Source organism: Podarcis gaigeae (assembly GCF_964106915.1).
Source record: "Podarcis gaigeae genome assembly, chromosome: Z".
NCBI classification, from domain to species: domain Eukaryota; kingdom Metazoa; phylum Chordata; class Lepidosauria; order Squamata; family Lacertidae; genus Podarcis; species Podarcis gaigeae.
The window spans coordinates 12269954-12289924 of record NC_139691.1 but is presented as its reverse complement, the minus strand read 5'-3'; the positions used below and the strand labels follow the sequence as shown (position 1 = coordinate 12289924).

General features: G+C 42.9%; 1 protein-coding gene across 14 annotated transcripts in view; it reads left to right on the top strand.

Annotated features, from left to right (window-relative positions):
• Positions 1 to 19971, top strand: part of PBX3 (PBX homeobox 3) — a 229479-nt gene that overhangs the window by 202612 nt on the left and 6896 nt on the right. For 11 of the 14 annotated variants that reach the window (XM_083721229.1, XM_083721233.1, XM_083721230.1 and 8 more), the window contains 3 exons: positions 10893 to 11058; positions 15026 to 15138; positions 16762 to 16851. In XM_083721229.1, the coding sequence (XP_083577355.1) occupies positions 10893 to 11058; positions 15026 to 15138; positions 16762 to 16851 (369 nt within the window). The remainder of the gene's footprint in view (positions 1 to 10892; positions 11059 to 15025; positions 15139 to 16761; positions 16852 to 19971) is intronic. The other 3 variants (XM_083721224.1, XM_083721225.1, XM_083721223.1) reach the window with 1 other exon arrangement.

The following is a 19971-nucleotide window of genomic DNA, read 5'->3' as shown; positions in this document are numbered from 1 at the left end:
CAGGAGGGCACTAGGTTGACAAAGGCTGGGCTAATAAATCTCTGGTGCAGTTGTGGCAGATTCAAGCAGTAGTGCTTGTGGCATTGTCCTTGGAGAAACAAATTGCCCTTCATGAGGTAGTCATTCTTGGCTTTGACCCATGTACCGAATGGAAATTTCTAGTATAAAACTATCAACCTCATAAACAAAGGCAATGGAAGTCCTTTAAAGGGCTGTTCTGGAGGTTTCTGAGATAAGATATTGCATGCAGAGAAGTCCTAAATGCATGCATCCTAGAGTGTTATGTTCATATGCTCAGTATGAATTTCTGCTGTTGCTGTTTGCTTTTTATTAATATTTGTTGTTACTATTGGTAACAGCTATGAAGCAGACAAGGTGCTTGTGGTACAGGCATTTCACCTTTTACAACTTCCTTCAACAGCAGACATAAAATTAACCTTTACCTCCTTGTTTTCCCTGCCCCCAAACACAGTAATTAAGAAAGTTTCCAGGAAAGAAACATTGCCCTGCAGAGGCCTGCAGAAAGCTTTTTGTTCTTCTCTAAATGTTCATCTCTTCTCGTTTCACACTCAGTCATTATATCCTCTTTTCTGCACAACTCCACAGCTGCCGCCTGCTGCTGCTCCACCAAGTTTTTGTTGTCCGGGGGGCAAGAGATGGATGCACGCTTCTCCTCACTCCCCCACCCCAATCCTCATTCTTGTCTCTCAGCAGAAACTTGGGAAGCCTTGCTTAGCAGTGTATGCTGCAATTTGCCCTTTGGCTGTTTCATTCATACAATCAGAGAACTGAAATAGTCAGGCCCAGAGTCCTCTGTAGAACTGGGAGTGTGTTGGGGTGTGTGTGCTGAAGAAACCCCCCTCTCCCTGCACAAACAGGAGCCTCCTGTCTTGGCTCAATTGGACAAGCTAAACAGCCCCAGGGTGTGTTGTTTCCACTCCACTTACTTTGCGCTCCTAAAGCTTTCTCTGAGTCTCAGGCCTTCTGGCTGATGGGAGAACTTGTGCCGATAGACACTAATTAGAATTTAAAAGCGTGATTCATGTATGATATGATTTTTTTGATATTTTTTTTAAGAAAAAGGCCTTCTCAAATGAATCAGAGTTACATGCTAGAAAGGAACAAACTATTTGAGCCTGATTAAACTCTGCAAGAGCCAATGCTCCTTTGTAATCGTAGATGGGACTCCTTATTTATTGAACAGAAAGGCTGGGTGTTTGGTGATTCATAGACACCCACACCTTATTTTGGAGACCCTGGCAGGCTGCTGCCAGTCGGAGCTGAGCTTAAAAATAATTTGATCTCGCATCTCTGAGGAATACAAAAAAATTCTGTCCCCAGTATCAAATACATACTGGGGAGAGCACGTTTACTGTTTGTGGTTTCCATGGCCTACTTCTTCCTCTTTCTGCTGCTCCCAGTTTTCCTGAGTTTAGGAAGCGTTTGTGGTTTCACTTAGCATTAAGCTGCAGAGAGCAGATGGATGGGGTCTGTTTGGATACACACATATAAAATAATACACAGATCAGACTTTTCAAGAACCATATTAAGCCAAATGTATTTATTAAAATGAGTATCAAACACAATTTCATTTTAATATCATGGGAGATGCAGTATTAGGGAGGAGGGAATTTCTCCCATACAGAGCATTGTGGTCCATAATTTAGATCTTTCTGCTCTGCATGTGTTTGTGAGAGAGGAGGAAGTATCATGTTCTTCCTGGTTATTGCGGCTGCAACTGTGTGAAGTTTCTCTAGCCGTTTCTGGGAGACCCCCTATGAAAGAGCAGAGCACTTCTTTGCTAATACATTCATACCTCGGGTTACAGATGCTTCAGGTTGTGTGTTTTCTGGTTATGGATTCGCCGAAACCTGGAAGTACTGGAACGGGTTACTTCTGGGTTTCGGCGCACGCGCTCACGCAGAAATGCTAAATCGCGCTTTGCGCATGCGCAGAAGCGCCGAGTTGCAACCCTTGCATGCGCAGACACAGAGCTGCAGGTTGCAGACGCTGCGGGTTGCAAATGTGGCTCCCGCACGGATCACGTTTGCAACCCGAGCGCCCACTGTAATGTAACATGGCTTCAAGCACAAGTATGGGTGTGGAGGGGGGAGGAGTTAGGCAGCTATGTTAAGTTAAATATTTGAAACTTTTATAAAGAGGGAGCTGGTATTCTGTGGTTTGTGTGTGTGTGTGTGTGTGTGTGTGTGTGTGTGTGTGTGTTTTCTATTTCAGGGATTTTAACCCTACTTTGCAGCAAAGTGTGAGGGCAGCTTACCAAGAATCAAAATAACAGTGGCAAATTTTTATGCTTTGTAACCCATTTAAGAAGCCTGTTTTGAGATTATGCAATTAATTATTTAATTAACAATAAACAATGAAATTAAAGAAAAATAAAACAAAGCTGCAGAGACAAAACAACTCATATTTAAAAAACAAAGCAAACAAAACACAAAAAAGCAGAAAGGGGCAGAAATTACATCAAGGTAGGTGCCAGGCCACCTGTCCTGGGGAGAATTTACAATCAAGGGCACTGTCACGGAGAAGGACCTTTCCCTTGTAACCACCCTCCATGCTTCGGCTACAGAAGGCACTTTGAAAAGGGCCTCTATTGAAAATCTTAATATGCAAGCAGGCATTTGTGGAGGCCAGTAGGCCTTCAGGTGAGGAGAGCAGACCAGGGAGCAAAAGATTGGAGTTGGTCCTCTTCTCCCCACACCCTTCCAGGACCTGGGCATTCTTTTTTGTTTGTTTGTTTAAAAGCCACTTAATATTTAAAAGTATTTTGAGTGCTCTACAAAAGCACAACATAAAAGCAATAAAACAGTATCATGGAAATGGACCCCAACTTAAAAAACACTCTAAAAAGACCAGAAATGCAACTCCACTTTTCCAAATGTCATAATCTGTTAACATTTAACTAGGAGCAGGGCATAAAGCATGCACTGCAGATAAACAAGGAGAAGTGCAACAAGAAATTTCGCCTGCAGTTTGTGGTCCATAAATTTGCAGTCTTCCCCTGCTTTTTTATTTTTAATAATGATGCTTCAGTGATCCCCATCGCTGTCTCAGATCAAATGTTTTTCTTTTCTGCAAGTAATAGTCCTTGTCAGGGAGGAGAATCGGAGCCACAACCTCCCTACAGTTGTGCATCTTGATGATTTAAGTAATAATTTATTGCCTTTTTTATTTAACATTGTAATTAACATGATAAATAAGTGCAAGGGTATTGTTTGAAATGTAATATACAGTTAAGCCCAATTAATTAATTGGCCTTCAGTGATTGGGAGCCGAATGATGTTCTTTTTTAATGTGGGGATAGTTTGTTTTAATGAAAAATGTGCTACTAAATAGGTTTATCTTGTACACACTAGCTTGTGCTCACACACACACAAACTAAACTAACTTTTAACACATGAAGGAACTGAGAGAGATGTGAAGATAATAGTTCCCAGAATGATTTGTAGATGAGTCAAACATTTAGAATACTTCTGAAATTATTTTATCTTCTGTTTGTTTTCTTAAAGCAGTAGCTTTCAAACTGTTTTCTACACTTCTTTGGATACTGTTCAGTGATTCCTCATTGATAACATGTGTAATGGCAGATAGGTTTTCTGAAGGACAGCTGACAACTGGCACCAGTCTCTCACTGCATTATGGAGCCTTGGATGTGTTCCAAGGCATATTCTTTAGTTTACGGCAAGGGTGGCCAACTCCCAAGAGACTGCGATCTACTCACAGACTTAAAAACTGGCAGTAAACTACCCCCTTTTTGGAGTTTCAGGTCAAAGTTGTTGAGTTTTTTCAGGGAGGAGGTAAAATGTTGAGCTTTTTTTGGGGGAGCAAAACAGTTGTTCAGCTTCTTTGGGGGGAGCCAATGATCTACCAGTGATCTACTGCAGACATCCAGTGATCTACCTGTTTGGACATGCCTGGTTTATGGCAATGATGAGGAACCTATGGCCCTTCCAGATGTTGTTTGACTCCCAACTCTCATCAGCCCCAGCAAGCATGGCCAGTGGTCAAGGATGGCTGGAGTTGTGCAGCAACATTTGGAGAGCCACAGATTCCCCATCCCAGGTGTATGAGGTAATGAAGGGTGTGCCCTAGGAATTTGTTCCAGAAATCTCTGTTTAACAAAATGAAAATGTTGACAGATTCCAAGTAGGAAAATTAGGAAAGGGGTTGAAAATAAGCTGTTAGTATTATAATACCTTTATATAAATTCATGGGGCTTTCACATTTAGAACACGTTGTACTGTTCTGGTTGCCTTGCCTCAAAAAAGGATACTATGGAGCTATGAAAGAGCATCCAGAATGATGAAGGGATTTGAGCTCTTTCCCTAAAAGGAAAGTCTAAGTATTTGGGGCTTTTTATCTTAGAAAAAGAGACTGGGCTCTAGGGGATCTAATAGAGGTTTATAAAATTATGCACTGTGGACAGGGAGAAGCTTTTCTTATTTCATAATGCTAGAAGTAGGAATCATCCAGTGAAATGGCTGAGCAGGAGATCCAGGATGGACAGAGCTGTTAATTAATTGATGGAATTCGCTACCACAAGATGTGGTGACAGCCACTAGCTTAGACAGCTCTAAAAGAGGATTAGTCAAATTCACTGAGGATAGACCTATAAATAGCTACTAGTTCCAGTGACTGTATGGAATTTCCAGGTTCAGAGGCAGTATGCACTCAGTAACAGATGCTTATGGGGTGGCAACAGCAGGGCTAAGAAGCTAATTTTCTTCAAGCACCACCTATGGACTTCCTGAGGCACCTGGATGGCCACTGTGAGAAGCAGGATGCTGGACTCTTCTTATGTGCAGATGCTTCTTCATGAGGAAGCTGATGTGGATGCTATTCCTTGACCACAAATTTTAAGAATGCTACCCTAAAGTTCTTGAGGGTGCATGATACAGCCTCCTTGCCAAAACTAAACAGATAGCTGTCTAGTCAGTGCCTTGATAGGAGAAATGCAGGCTATAATGTAATATACAAACATTTTGCATGCTGCTGAACAAATTTAAGAACACTATAGTTTGCCTTGGCCTCCCCAACTGGATGCTCCATAAACAACGTTTCCACTGTTGAGTTCCTTTTTCCACAATACCTTGTAATGTTTGGTTACTCTTACTCTGATATTAAGCCCACAGCAGCTGTAGCGAACATGAATGGGAAAATGAATCATGATTGTAATCAGCTGCAGGACCACATTCTCCAGCATGAGAATGCCTAAACGTTGGCAACCCTTATCAGAGTCCACTTGGTTCTCTCCATTCCACCAGGTTTCAGTTACTGCACTATATTAATGTTATCCTCTAGGACCAAGCACTCCAATTCACCTGTCTTGGCCTGGAGGATTCTGGCATTAGCATGTAAACACTTAGATACAGTGTCTGTCTCCAAGAATCTTTGGCACTTTTGTTTTGGCCTGGGGTGCTTTGGCCTCTATAAATTGCTATCATGGACACCTGAACTGGTTCTGTGCCTACCCCACTGAAATTTTCATTATTATTTTTTCATCCTCATCCCACAGGGGACACTTGTTTTGAATTGGATCTGACCACTGCAATCAGTTTAAAAGCTGTTCTCTTACCTTTTTTATTTTAAGCACCAACAATCTGGTCCCATCCTGATTCAAGTGGAGTCTATCTCTTTTGTACATATCAGGCTTCTCCCAAAATGTTCCCCTGTGCCAAAACAATCCAAACCCCTCTTTCTGACACCATTGCCTCATCCACATATTCAAACTACAAACTTGTCTCTGCCTAGCTGGCCATATGCGTTTAGTGCCAGCTAGATAGCATATAGCCAAGCTTCCTAGAAGTCTTTCTGCTTACTCCAAAGGTCTTCATAAATCCCATTTTCAGAGAGTGATGTCTTCCCAGATTGGCACAAGCAGCACCTTAGTCAAGAGAGACTGCAGCATCTCTTGATTAGATTTGGATTTCTTTATTGACTTCTGCAGAAACGGTCAAGATAATAACCCAATATGGGTTAAGCTTGCATTACGTTATTTATTTTTTTGCCAAAAAAGTCACTTTTGACTCTTTTGCTTGTGACTGCAATTTTGCTACTCTTCCTAATATTCTAATTTGAATTGTCTTATGTTCCTAAGTTAGCATCAGGTCTTAAAAATGTTCCTTGAGGACAAAACATAGGGAAAGGGAAGGACCTATTGCATTCTCCCCAGATGGATATACCTGAAACTGCTGGGATGTATAGTGGAGTAGGAGAGCTGAAAATAATGCCAATATATTTCACATCTGGCAATGTGCCCCTTTGGTGCCCCTTTGTTATCAGATGGTGCATGGGTAAAGGTAAAGGTACCCCTGACCATTAGGTCCAGTCGCAGACGACTCTAGGGTTGCGGCACTCATCTCGCTCTATAGGCTGAGGGAGCCAGCATTTGTCCGCAGACAGCTTCTGGGTCATGTGGCCAGAATGACTAAGCCACTTATGGCGAACCAGAGCAGCACATGGAAACGCCATTTACCTTCCCACTGGAGTGGTACTTGCATTTGACGTGCTTTTGAACTGCTAGGTGGACAGGACTGGGACTGAACAATGGGAGCTCACCCTGTTGCGGGGATTCAAACTGCTGACCTTCTGATCGGCAAGCCCTAGGCTCTGTGGTTTAGACCACAGTGCCACCCGCGTCCCTTGGTACATGGGTAGACGAGCCTAAAACACCCAGGGCCCAAATTTTCATGGCCCTCTAGCAGCTATAGTGGCTCATTTACCACTTTGTGTTATCTCTAGAGGTGTATACTCAGTTCTGATCAAACTAAGCCTCCTAAATGCATTGGTTGCCCAATGTGATTTTTTCCAGCTCTCCTACCCCGCTAATATGTCTTCCTTTAGTGAGAGAATAGCAGATTCAAGGAGAGATGTTAGACCCTGAATTTCCCCAGTCATAAGATTAGGCCATATACAGTGTGCTCTGCAGCTGATACAGAGTGCATAGAAGTTTCAGGAAAAATTTGGAACCATAGGAACCAATAATGGGGGCACCTGTGGCGCTCCAGATACTCCTGGACTGTCGCTAGCAAAATCCCTGAACCTTGGCCTTGCTGGCAAGAGCTACTGGGAGTCTTATAACCTCTGGAGGGCCACAGGTTCCCCACCCCTGCTGTAAACAGAGTGTGTTCTAGACTAGAAAATACCCAATGCATCAATGGTAGCAGTTGGCCTTCAGTCCCTTTCTCACACAAATGGGCTCTAAAGCAGATGGAAGCACCCAGAGAAAGGCCTCTGATTACTCTTGGCATCCAGAGAAGCTCATATGGGAGTTGGTTTAAATGTCCACTGTATCTGTATGCTTGAGGGATGAGATTAGCCTCTGTGCATCTGTCTTACTTGTCAGTGGCAAACCATCTCAGAGTAAATGGGGAAACTCCAGATGCCTACTATTGCTACAAAGGATTCATCCAGATGTTTCCAGAAGGAAGCAGGATGCTTAGCAGGTATAGAAAATTTGCTGTCTCCTCCCCTCTCCCCATGATTCTAGCAGGTAGAAAGGTCAGTTGGGGCTTCAAGGCAGCTGTGAGGAATGTGGGGGGGGGGGAGAAATAGGGGTGAAGGATAGCCTGGGGTTAACTGTGGCTTTGTTGGCTGCCAACCCTTTCTGCATTCCAGACAGTGGGCAGAGCTTGTGACTGTTCCATAAGCATGTTTCATGAAAGACCAAGAAGGCAAAGATTTCTTGGCTTCAGAAATCACTTTCTGCTTTCCTGGAATTTAGCTCCAGGAAAATGGGTTGGGTTGTATGAAATAAGAAAGTGAAGTAATAAATTGAAAAATTCTGTGTACAATTTTTGATGGGAGTGGATGGGTGGGGGACTAGCTTTGGCTTGGGTATTCATTTGGATGTGGAATGCAGGTTAAACATAACGTATGATCCACTGCTCCTTTCATTGCTTCCAATTAAACCTTGCTTGTTAGTTTAACCTCTAGGTAATCCCATCAAACAACGGATGTCAAGGCAACACTGCCCACAGTGGCTTTGGATGAGTGGCCATTAATTTTAATTGCCTTGATATTAAAGATTAAGAAGTAGTGGGACTAGCAGGGTGGAAACGATCCGACAAATCCACTCGCTGAGCCTTCCCCAGGCTGCAGGGATATTAAAATTTTACTGTGAGAATTAAACAAGCCTTTATTAGTGATGGCTGTTGTTTGATTGGTCCAGAGGTATGCATAAACACCAGATTCTTATATATCCGCGGACAATATGGTTGACGTATAGAGATTCTGCAATTATGAAACTGTTAATAAAGCCATAATTGGATTGTCCACAGTAATTATTTGCTGGCTTTCATTAATGTATTATTGCTTCCTGACTGACAAGGTAATATTAAGTGCAATATATACAATACAGCCGTGTGTCGTCCTGGGAATGCAGCATGTAAAAAGATGCACCTTCCCTTATTGCATTTAAAGCTTGGGGGCCTTTCATTAATTTATGTTAAAGCAAATGCCAGCATTATGGAAGCAAGAAAGAATTCTCTTTTTCCCCCACGCAGTGAAAATGCCTAATCCTAGCTGTAGAGTTGAGCAGTGTTTTTAACAACCAACTCTGACCAGTTAAAAGGTTAGCATTACAAAGCCCAACATTATTTGAGCAGGGTGGGGTACAAGGACAGATTGCTAACCTTTCCTCCCTTCAAAGTATAATGTACCATAAGCAGCACATGTTGTGTCCGTACTTTCCATTGAAGGCTATAAAATGTCCAGCTAATGATTGCCTGTACCAAAAGATGTGAGAGCTCTAGACAAATAGGTTAATTGTTTGGTTTTACCAAGCTCCACCCCGCGACAAGACTCTGGAAATCTGCCTTATACCGGAGCAGGCTTCTTGCCGTTCTGTTCTGAAGGGCAATGGTTTTCCATGATTTCTGGCAGAGAAAGGATCTTCCCTATCCTTTTCGCTGGGGATGCCAGGGATTGAACCTGGGACCCCTTGCCAGCAAAGAATGTGCTCTTCCTACTGAGTGGTGGAGCCTTCCCCACTGGGAAGTTAAAAGGGAGGGGAAGGTAACAGACTGTATTTAGGCTAGCAGAGTTCCCCACCCTGCCCCAGAATATTCATTGCTATAGGGCAACCATAAATGCCTCCATACCATCAGCAATCCACATCTTCACTTCAGACCTATTTGCACAGCTAGCAACCAGCACCTACCTTGCTTACAAGGCCCAGAAGAAAGAGGCCAAGAATGAATATGGGAATACCAAGGGGCAGAAACAAGTATCCTCTTAGCTGCAGCCTGTCTTTATAACAGTCTTGGACATTTATGAGTAAATTATTATTACATTATTCATCAGGCTGTGCTAGCTGGAGCTAATGGGAGATGTAGTCCAAAATATTCGGAGGGCACCATGAGTGAAGACTGTATTGTTACAATCTCTAAATTTCAGCCGTTGTAGATATGCTTGATAAGTACTTTGTTTCTGTTATATTGATGCCCTGGTGTGGACATAAGAGAATGCAGCCTTGTCTGCCAGTGAGAGAGGGAGTTCTTCATAGTTATTTACTACAGTTATTAATTATGAACATTCCCCTAATGGCCAAGATCAGAAAATAGTTTCTGCATGCCATTTTCCCAGCGGCTTTGTTTCAGCTGCTCCGGCCATGACCTTTGGGCGGGTTAATAGGTAGAGCCTTAGAAGCTGGCTTGGCAACAACAAAGCCATCTTCAAAGGGAGATAACAAAGCAACATTTCATACATTATTGATTTATTTGAGCCCCCCTCATTGTTGCAATGGACTGAGCTCACTTCTGTTTGCCAACCTGCCAAGGTTGTTCCAGCCCAAATAACAAATAACAATTGCATGTTTCTCCTTAAAATTCCCTCTTCATTTCCCTCTGTTCTACTTTTATATTTCTCTGTCTCTCCCCCTCCCCTCTCTCTAACTCCACCTAATAATGATTTCTTTTTGACAGTGGTTTTGCTTTGAATGCCTGGTAAGGTCCAAAGGCAAGTTCTATCATGGAAGTGTTAACAATGTTTAACAACAAAATAAGGGCAGCCAGTGCTTCTTATACTTGCTGGCTCCGTAAGAGGGTAACAATTTATGGAATTGTGGAAGGGAGTCATCTTCTTGTTACCCCACCCTCACACCCCACCACAGAAAGCTAGAATGATGAGTATAAGGCCTGGCCTCAAGTTTGACCAGTGGTGAAGGAAACACTTTCTGTAGATTAACATTTGGGCTTCTGAACACAATTGGCAGACAAGAACTGTGTACTCTGAGGCAGTCCTCAAATTACCAGGGGGAGGTGGGTCCTCTGTCTTTATAAGGCTACAAGGACCATGACTTTGCTAAAATTGAAGGAGCAATAGGGTGGGGCTTGTGGGTTTTATCAAGCTCAAATCCTTTCTTTTAATAATTACAGCAATGCTTGAAGGCTTGATAATGATTCTTGGAGGGTTCTGGTTTGGTGACAGACCCCCATGGTGACTTTTTGAGGTAGGAAATGTAGCAGCTTTACAGTTTGATAAATGAAAGCTATAACTGAATGCTGAACAGAAAGATGGTTTTCCACGTTTTTCAACTCCAGCACTAAAATGGAATTTAAAAAACACCACAAAGTTAAGTACTAAGTGTGCCTGTACTTTAACATGCTTTCAGTTTAAATTTGCTTCCACCTTAAGTTTTAGTTGGTCTGAGTTACTGATTTTAAAACTGTATTGGACCCTTCAGCCCTAATTTATTGCATTCTGGATTTAAGTGGCCACTTTTATTAGAGTGAAGACTGAGGGTTTTGTTTTGGAAGCACGGGAACTGATGTCTTGAAGTGTCCCATTTGTTGCCACAAAACATCCTGGGAGATTTGGCTCCTCCCCCTCCGGTCTCTCTTTGATTTAAAAATGTACTCTCCTTTCTGTGGCAGGTATCCAACTGGTTTGGCAACAAGAGAATCAGGTACAAGAAGAACATAGGGAAATTTCAGGAAGAAGCCAACCTTTATGCAGCAAAAACAGCAGTGACAGCTGCGCATGCTGTGGCGGCAGCTGTCCAAAACAACCAGACAAATTCACCCACCACACCAAATTCTGGTATGTACCAGCCTCTTCTTCATGGCATGGCCTGGTTCACATGTTAAAACCAAAGCTGGAAGTGGGAGGCGGGTATTTCTCTCGAAGGAGCAGAAATTCTCTTTCATAGCTTATTGACTTCTTGGGGTGAGACTTTTTTCTCTTAAGGTGCACCCTGCATTGCCTTAGCATGCAGCCCTGGGAGTTCATTTAAATGAAAAGTTGGGTGAACTATCAGTTTCTTGACGCATTCCAGAACAGCAGACACACAGCTAAAGGTCTGGCAGGCTAGTTTAAATTATTATATTTTGGAAACTCAGGCCTTGTTTTGTAAAATTATGTAGCCAGTGAATTCACACTGAGCTGTTAGAATTCTTGTAAGCCTTCCATTGTTCCTTTGAAAAACCAGCATAGTTACAAAGACCCAAGGCAAGTACATACTTTAAAAGGGACTTGCTGAAGCACACCCTTTCCTTAAAGATTTGATGTGGAAAATTGGCCTTGCATAAGAGTCTTATTTCAAACACAGTGGGGTGGGGTAAGTGTTTGGAACACTTTTTCTTTCCTGTAGATGCTTCCTCGGTTGTATTTCAGGAAAACAATGGTTGGGCTATCTCATTTCACAGTGTTCTGTGAATAACAAATAACAGAATAGCAAATAAACAATTAATGGTCAATGTTTTCCACCCACATTGTGTTTCTGAGCCCCCAAATTTGGTCTGTCGTTGGTAGCCAACAGAAATGGGGGGTAGCATTAGCTGAACTTACACTGTACCTCTGAAACAGTACAAAGTGAGGGATAATCTTCTGGTCCTTTTGACACCTTTAATCATGCAGCTGGTGAAGTCAGTGGGGGATTGTACCTGACCAAGCACTTAACTTCCAAAGGAACAGCCCTCTTCTCCACCTTAGCCAAACAGGATGGAGGGGATTGCCCACACAGTTGTTTGGGCTTCTTAGGCCCTCTTGAGTATCTCAGAAGCCCAAGTATCTGTGGGACAGTCTCTGCCTCCTACCCTTCAGAGTTAAGGAGAAAGGCTGGGAGCAATCACACTGTATTGTGGTGCCTTACTCTTCCATGATTGTTCTTTCTGAGTATCTTGTCTGCTGTTTTAGATGTTTCTCAGCAATGTGTAGCCATGGGAAGGCTGGTCTCCTTAGTCCAAGGATGCAGTCACACTTTGCAAATGCCAAGAAGCAAGAGTTACACCCTAGAACCCCTTTCAATACTGAGAGGTTCCATTGTAGACCATCTAATATATACAGTTTTCCCCTGGGGGTAGCAAGCTTGAAAACTGCTCTCCTTGATAAAGTGTTAGGTCTAATCCAGACTTCCTCTTGTGCCGTGCTTTCCAGGCACAGGTTTGTCCTTTCCAGGTCCATCTACAAGCAGTTTTTGTTGTAGTTCCACTGCTTTCCTGGGTAAAACCTCCTGTTTACCACTGAATCAGTACGAATGGCAGTCCATGGAAAACCCAGTTACCATTTGTTCTGTTGCAGTGGTAACCAGTGGGTTTTCCCAGGCAAAGTGATGGGACAAGAAAAAATTGCTCAGAGACAGACATAGAAACCATGGACCTGGGCCTGGAAAGCAAGTTGCATGGAAAGTCTGGATGAGTTCTAAGAGTAGTAAGAAAGAAGTGTGAGCAAATATTAGGTTGTCTGTTGTTGCGATTTCTTTCGTTAGGATTTCCTGGCAATGTGGTGCCATTGCATATAGTACTAACAAGAAAACAGTAGTCCAAAGAGACATCTCTTCTTCCTTTTGCACCAAAGCAAATGCTGCTCTGTTTTGATGCAGTGTAACCACAGAGGAGCCTCCTTAAAACTAGAAATAGCAAAGCTAAGTGACAAACTAAATAAGAGGTGGCTTCTTCTGATGAGAACAAATCAACTTAATTAGCAATTAGCAGCCATTTCCATCCTAGGGAGGCATTAAACGCCCATGCTCAGTATAAGACTTTCTTGGGTATTTAGTGATGGCACCTAAAGGGAGCCACTGCCTAGGGGTTGGGGAGGGGCAGTGCATGTAGCTTCTAAGAACTTCTGCACAAAACAGCTCTTTTGCATTCAGAGCAAAACTGCACTATAAGACCTTAAGTCTGTTTCTCCACTGCCCTGGGAAATTGGCTCCCACTAACATTTCTTTGCTTATGGGAGCCTGAATTATAAAACAGCCAGATTAGTATTTATTAGGGCTGCTGCCTGCTAAAAATCAATGTTAATCAGTTAACCTTATGAGTTTTAGTTGATCAACTATCAAATGAATTTGCATGTATTAGTATCCAGGTAAACACAATCACTTTTAGATGGCACCATAGCAGGAATCCTCTTAGAAGAGACATTCCCTTCTGTGTGAGAGAGAAAAGAGAGTGCTTTTAAGATGCTCCTTTTAAAGTGATTCTTGCCATTTTCTAGTTTTATAGCCAGTTATATTTTTAAATTATTTTAAAACTCCTCCCTGACTCACAGGGGTCACTGGTTCAGTGTAATCAGCTAAACATTGCTTCCCTAGTATTAACAGTTGTTATAATGAGAAACGTTACATGTAAACACATAGCAGCATGAAGAACCCAATTGCCAAAGCCCATCCTGGAATGAAGGTCCTACAGCCAAATCACACATGCAGGGATGTTGCTTGATTTATCCGCCTTTACTTACTGTCACTTGAGGATTCATAGGCAGTGTTGTGCTGATGGTGCTGCCAAAGTTCTGTCTGTAGTCGTAACATACTGGATGGCCCATTCTCACATGGGAAAGCCTTGCTTATTCCATGGAAGTCTGTGCCTTAAGGTAAAGTGATAAGCCTGCATGTGTGAACCAGGTCTTAGAATACTGGAAGAAGTTTGGTTTCAGAAAGCTCCTGGGAGAAGGACCTTCAGAGCTGTGTGGCAGCCATAATGCAGTACTTTCCCCCAAAAAAGTACCCATGTGGAAATGTCACACAGTGAGTGTTACTAAGGACTAGCTTGCTCCATTATGTTTGACCATACCCACTTGTGTTTAGCAGATCACATGAGTAGTCCGGTTGAACAAACAGTAAACTTGGGAAGGGAAATCACTATGTGCTGTCGCAGCAACTAGTGAGAAAGATGGAAATCCTTATTTACAGGTGTACATAGCACTGCTTACACAAGGAAGTTGTTCACATGAACCATTAAATATGCAGGAAAACTGTCTTGGGCACTCTTGCGGTTGTATCCAGCTAGGTTTTGCTTAGGAAACCTGTTGAGATTTATACAGTGGTACCTCCAGTTGCAGTCAGGACTGCTTCTCCGCATGTGTGCACAATGAAACCCGGTAAAATACTTCCAAGTTTGCCACGCGCGCATCCCAAAGTTTACGTACCACAGGGTTACAATCCTTGACCAATCAGAGACAACCATTGGAGACAACTCCCAGCCAATCAGATTTTCACAGAAAATTTCCACCCATTGTTTCCCTTGATACTTCAGTACATAATGAATTAAATTCCCTATCTCATTCAGATTCCAAGCAATTGAGAAACTAAAGCATGTTTATATCTGAACAGAGCCTATAGGTGTAGCTCAAGAAAGGCACTATTATTTTAAGTAAAGAATGTAAAATCCTCAAGACATCTGAGTGCTTGAGTGTTTCTTTTTAAAGGACCATCAAGAACTTTAGATTTTAAGAGCTCTCTGACTTTCATAAATCTTGCCCCATTTGTTTTTTTTTTAATCTAAAGGGTCCAGAAATACTTGGGGTATATTATATGCTGCTTCATGAAATTCATTTTGAGTCATTTGTGTTGATCTCTCTTAGTCTGTGGCCCTCTGATTTTATGGGGTGTCATTCTCTGCAAAGGATTTCCCTCTCCTCTCCTCTCCTCTCCTCTCCTCTCCTCTCCTCTCCTCTCCTCTCCTCTCTCATCCTCCTTATTCCCCTTGTCTTTTTGGAGGTCTTTTGGGGTAGACATATGATGTTTGCCACTCTCTTTTATTCAGCTACTTAACTCTTTCCTTTCCAGGTTCTTCAGGTTCTTTTAACCTCCCTAATTCTGGGGACATGTTCATGAACATGCAGAGTCTGAATGGGGATTCTTACCAGGGGTCCCAAGTCGGAGCCAATGTGCAATCACAGGTAGGAGAAAAACGCCCCTCCCCCCGATTAAGGCCTCTTTAGCAGGGTATGGTTTGGGCTTTATTTTAAAAGAGGATAAAAATAAAAGGCAAACAAACAAAAACAATCCAACAACAATTTTCACCTTTTAATTGGGCCTTCCTATTTATTACAAAAATTGATCAATGTTGGCTCCTCACAGCACTGAATCTTGCCAATGAAAAGAGCTGGCTTCCTCCCTCTCCCCAATCTGAAACTTTTCAAGCTTTGTGAATGCAGTTCGGCTCTGGCTTGAGCTCATGGCGTTGGGTTGGGTGTGTTGTTTGGCTATCAACACTAAAGCTTTTATTTATTGTGACTTCTTTTTTTGCTTTGTTTATGGAATCTCCCTCTGTTACATATTTTAATTTCAAAAACTGATATAGCTGAGCTGTGTGTGTGTGTGTGTTTAAATGCATTGTGTTCTCAGTTTTCATTCAAACAAGATTAACCTGTTCATCTAGGACCTCCAGGTCTGTGTATTTTCTGCAATGGCGCATGACCAAAAGTCTGGCACTGTAAAAAATTTGGCTATGAGATCCCATGATATAATATCAGGTCTTTGTTAGTTTAAGGGATACTGTTTCAGTGCTCTGAATAGTGTCTGGTCCTCTAACTTGGCTAGCAGAAGTAGAAATGTGTGCCATATGAGTATATGCACATGAGCTTCAAAGACATAATTTATCTAGATTTCAGGACACCATTTGGATCCCCCCCCCCCCGTTTTTAGTGCAGTAGTGTCTAAACAAGGGGTGTTAGACAGGGTCAAATGTCCCCACGCAGTAGGCACCTAAGGGCAATATACGTTTTCCACAAAAAAATGGCCAGTTCGGGGAGAGGGGAGGTAGTATTTGGTGTCTAAAATGAATAACCTTGTTCATTTTGCAGTTCTCTTCCCCAAATCCCTTCATTGGCACTGCTATTGCCTGTAAATCACCAGTTCCCCCTCTCTTGCTGGGTCTTAGCAACCCCCAGCTATTATCCTGAAAAACCTTGTCAACTTCCTCCTGCCATCTCACCAAACTGAACATTCTGCCTGCCCCCCTAGTTCTGTAACCCACCCTGAAGCAGTAAATACGGGCAAGTTGCAAATTCCCTGCTCCAGTACCCTGCACTTTACCCTCTTATACTGTCCATAATTCTCAGAACTGTGCTGCCAGTTTAAAGGAATCAGCAGTAGAGAGAGCAATGCCAAGACATGCAGTAGCAGCTCACCCTGAGCCAAGCCCTTTGCCCTATGAAGGGCATCAATTTTAGTCTTGAGGATGGCTCTGCAACTTGTTTTGGATATGGTAGGGACACAGGGCTTGCACTGCAGATCCCAAAGGAAATCTATGGTACACTACATATCCTCCTGAGTAAGGTTGTGCCTCCTTATGTGTGTGTTTTTTTAGCATGTGCGTTCAGTTATCATACAAACATGTGCCACTTGCCCTAGATTGATAGGCTTGTCTTTCTTTAAAACTCTTTCTCTCACATCACCATCAACCCCCACCCCATTCTTTTCCATGTTAGAAACAATTTTGAATTTTAAGTGTTAGTGTGCTGGTAGATTTTTTTTTTTTAATGATGAGATTATTCTTGTTTGCTCATCTGCCCTTGCAGGTGGATACACTGCGTCATGTTATCAATCAGACGGGAGGATACAGTGATGGCTTGGGAGGAAATTCGCTGTACAGTCCACATAATTTAAATGTGAGTACCATTGGCAACAGTTGTTTGGAGAGCAGCATGCATGGTGTTAGGCAAATGGAGTCACTGATACATGTATTATTGCAGCATTTGTTAATACTATTTTCCTATGCTGTGGACTTGAGCTTCATAGTGAGGGGCACACAAGGGCTCTCTGGGAGAGGAAGCTCCTTGTCCCAATGAGATGAAAAGTTCTTTCCAAGCCTCCTCTTGGTGATGCAAACAAGAATGCTACCCTGTGTAAGATGAAGCTAGGTAACAGAGAATTGATTGCATTCAACTATGTTTTATTAAGAGTAGACTCATTGAAACAAATGAACATTCATTGGGTTTATTACTTTCAAAAGGTTTACTTTGTTAGAAGCGCTATTTCTAGGGAAAGCAGCAGTGCCCAGCATCCATGAGCAGCTGCTGAGATCCAAACACCTGGCACTGCTCACCTTGGGTGCTGTTTGAATTTTCTACCTGCTATCTGTGGGAAAATTAAAATGGCAGATGGTTTTCCAGCTGTAGCTGCTGCCCCCAGTTAAGCCCAGAGCTGGGTGGGCAAACAACTGGCCAAGGCCACCAGCATGGATGGGGAAGTCACTCCAGGGCACTTTGCTAGGACCTCCCCCCACCCCACCCCCAACCTGGCTCTAGCTCTCATAACTTCCTCTTTTATTTTGTCATGCTCTTCTCTGTGGTCATACATTTTATTTACAGGTTTGAAGCATTAGAGAAACCTACAGAACATGTATCCCATGTACCAAGAGCTTCACTGGTTGCCAGTCTGTATCTGGGGCACAATTCAAAGTGCTGACTCTGACCTACAAACCTATGCTACTTGCATTTTCTGGAAGACAGTGTTCCCCCATTAAAGGTTTTAAGATCTTCAAGGGGCCATTTGTTATGTACAACCAACACCTGAACTTATAAGGCTGGGATACCTCGAGCGTTCATGCATGAGACTGTTAATCCCAGGGTTTGAGTACCATTCTGGGCACAAGATTCCTGCACTGCAGGGGGCTGAACTAGATGATCCTTGTGGTCCCTTCCAACTTTACAATTCTCTGGTTCTCTGTGTCTGTTTCTAACAGCCATGGTAGAAAGGCAGTATATAATAAAATAACTAATAAGCTATGGAGCTCCTTGCCGAGAGAGGCCCATCTAGGCACCCTTCTGATGACCTTCTGCTTGTTGCTGTTCTTCAAACACACAGCAGGCTTCATTAGCTGACTCAGCCACTGCTCATGGAGTAAAAAGGTGGACTTCCTCACCTTGTCAGGGCATGATTTTGGATGAGGTGGGGGTTCTACTCCCCTTCCTGGACTGTGAGTACAGAACATGCAGTCTTTAACTTCGTTGACATCAAGGTGGAAAACTTGGGTCTGGGCTATACCTCTTCAGGTCGCAGGTAGGGGCTTGCATGGTTGATGTTCCCCTGTACATTCTCTGCACATAAAAAACTAGAAATCAGGGTGAGGTGCTATAGCCTAGCTTTCTCACTGACATTCTAGTTTTCTATGTAAAGCAAATACTTGAGGGATATAAATGAGCATTCTGTCATGTAAGCCCTTCCCACCAGTCTGAATTGGTGCAGCCCATTAAAGTGTAAGTTGATAATCTCAGCAGTTGCAGTTCTTGTGGACTATTGCGGGATGCAAGACTGCGACCTTCTGTATGTGACACAAAGTTGAGGAAGGGTGAATTATTTGTCCAAGTCCATGGCAGGAATAGAGTTCTAAAGCCACATACAGGTCCCAAACCCTGTGCTCTGGGGATGCGGGGAGGGTCTTATTCACTCCACAGTTTGGCGCAAACTTTCAAGCAATACCGGGAGTAGGGCATAGCTTTGTGGTTTAGTCCACAGCTCTACGAACCTTTCAAAGCATTGTTACAATCTGTAACTTGAGGCTCTACTAACAAGGTGGTCTATGAGTTCCTTTATATTTTTTCTTAACTGCAGCACCTCCACTGGGCTGGGTAAAAATGCCTTTTTAAATACGGTAGGGAGCAGCCACACATCACTTCTTTTTTCAAGTTACATTTTCTACAGATCAGTTTCATTTGTTGTGAGACATTTGTTGTTACATTAGGAGCCGTACATCACTTCTGATGTAATTGTACATACAAAGAAACATTGTATGGGGGTGGGCGAGGCTGCCCCATGTACCGCTGGGGCAGATAATCTTTTCTACTACATAAGGTCCCTTTGAGTGTGCCATTGTGCATACAGTGACACAGGTAGCAACATGCAGCCACCCGTTGCAGCCAGTGATGTGCAGTGAGTGGACTACTAGAGGGACTAGGTTAGTCCCCTAAATATTCCCCTGGTGCCTCTTTCCCAAAGCCCGGGAAGCACAATGCTCCAATGAGTCCAGTAGCCCTCCGGCCACCTTCCCAAAGCTCTCTCAACTTTGGGAATGAGACAAGACAAGAGAGTTTAACATTCTGTCAGAGCCCTTCTGCCTGGCTTGGGGAGGGAGGCACAATGCTCACATGACATCTCTCCAATCACCCTCACAAGCTGGCCCTAACTGTTTGCCTATAGAAAATTATACTGCATGCCACTGCCTGCAGGACTTACTTGGTGTGGTGGAGGTGCTGTGCTTCAAAGCTGCTCTTAGCTTGACCCTTTTAACTAAGAGAAAAAGCAAAACAAACAAAACACAGCCTATAAATCACTGAGTATGTAGAACCTGCCCATATATCACGTCTTAAAATTTATTTAATCAGTTTTATTATCACCATCATTATTGATTACATTTATATAGCACTTCATCCAAAGATCACAGGTGGTTTGCAACATAAAATTTGCATTTCTGCATACAAAGTTTTAAAGATTTTATGGAATTATCCTAAAAAGTCTGCATGGGAATCAACAGAATGGACTATATGTCCCCATGCAGAGGCAGGATTGGATGGACTTGGTCAGATGCATTCAGCCCTACCAAGTTCATGGAGGTAGAATTCTAAAGCCAAGATTATTATATCCTTTGAGTCTTGAGAGGCAGATTGAAGTTCCCTTTTACCCTTTAGTGGTATGGTTGCCGCTGCTGTGGATTTGGTCCCACATCACCCTGGGTATGTGCAATGGCTTCTTGCCTACATGATTTCATCCTAACTCTCATGTTTGCTCAC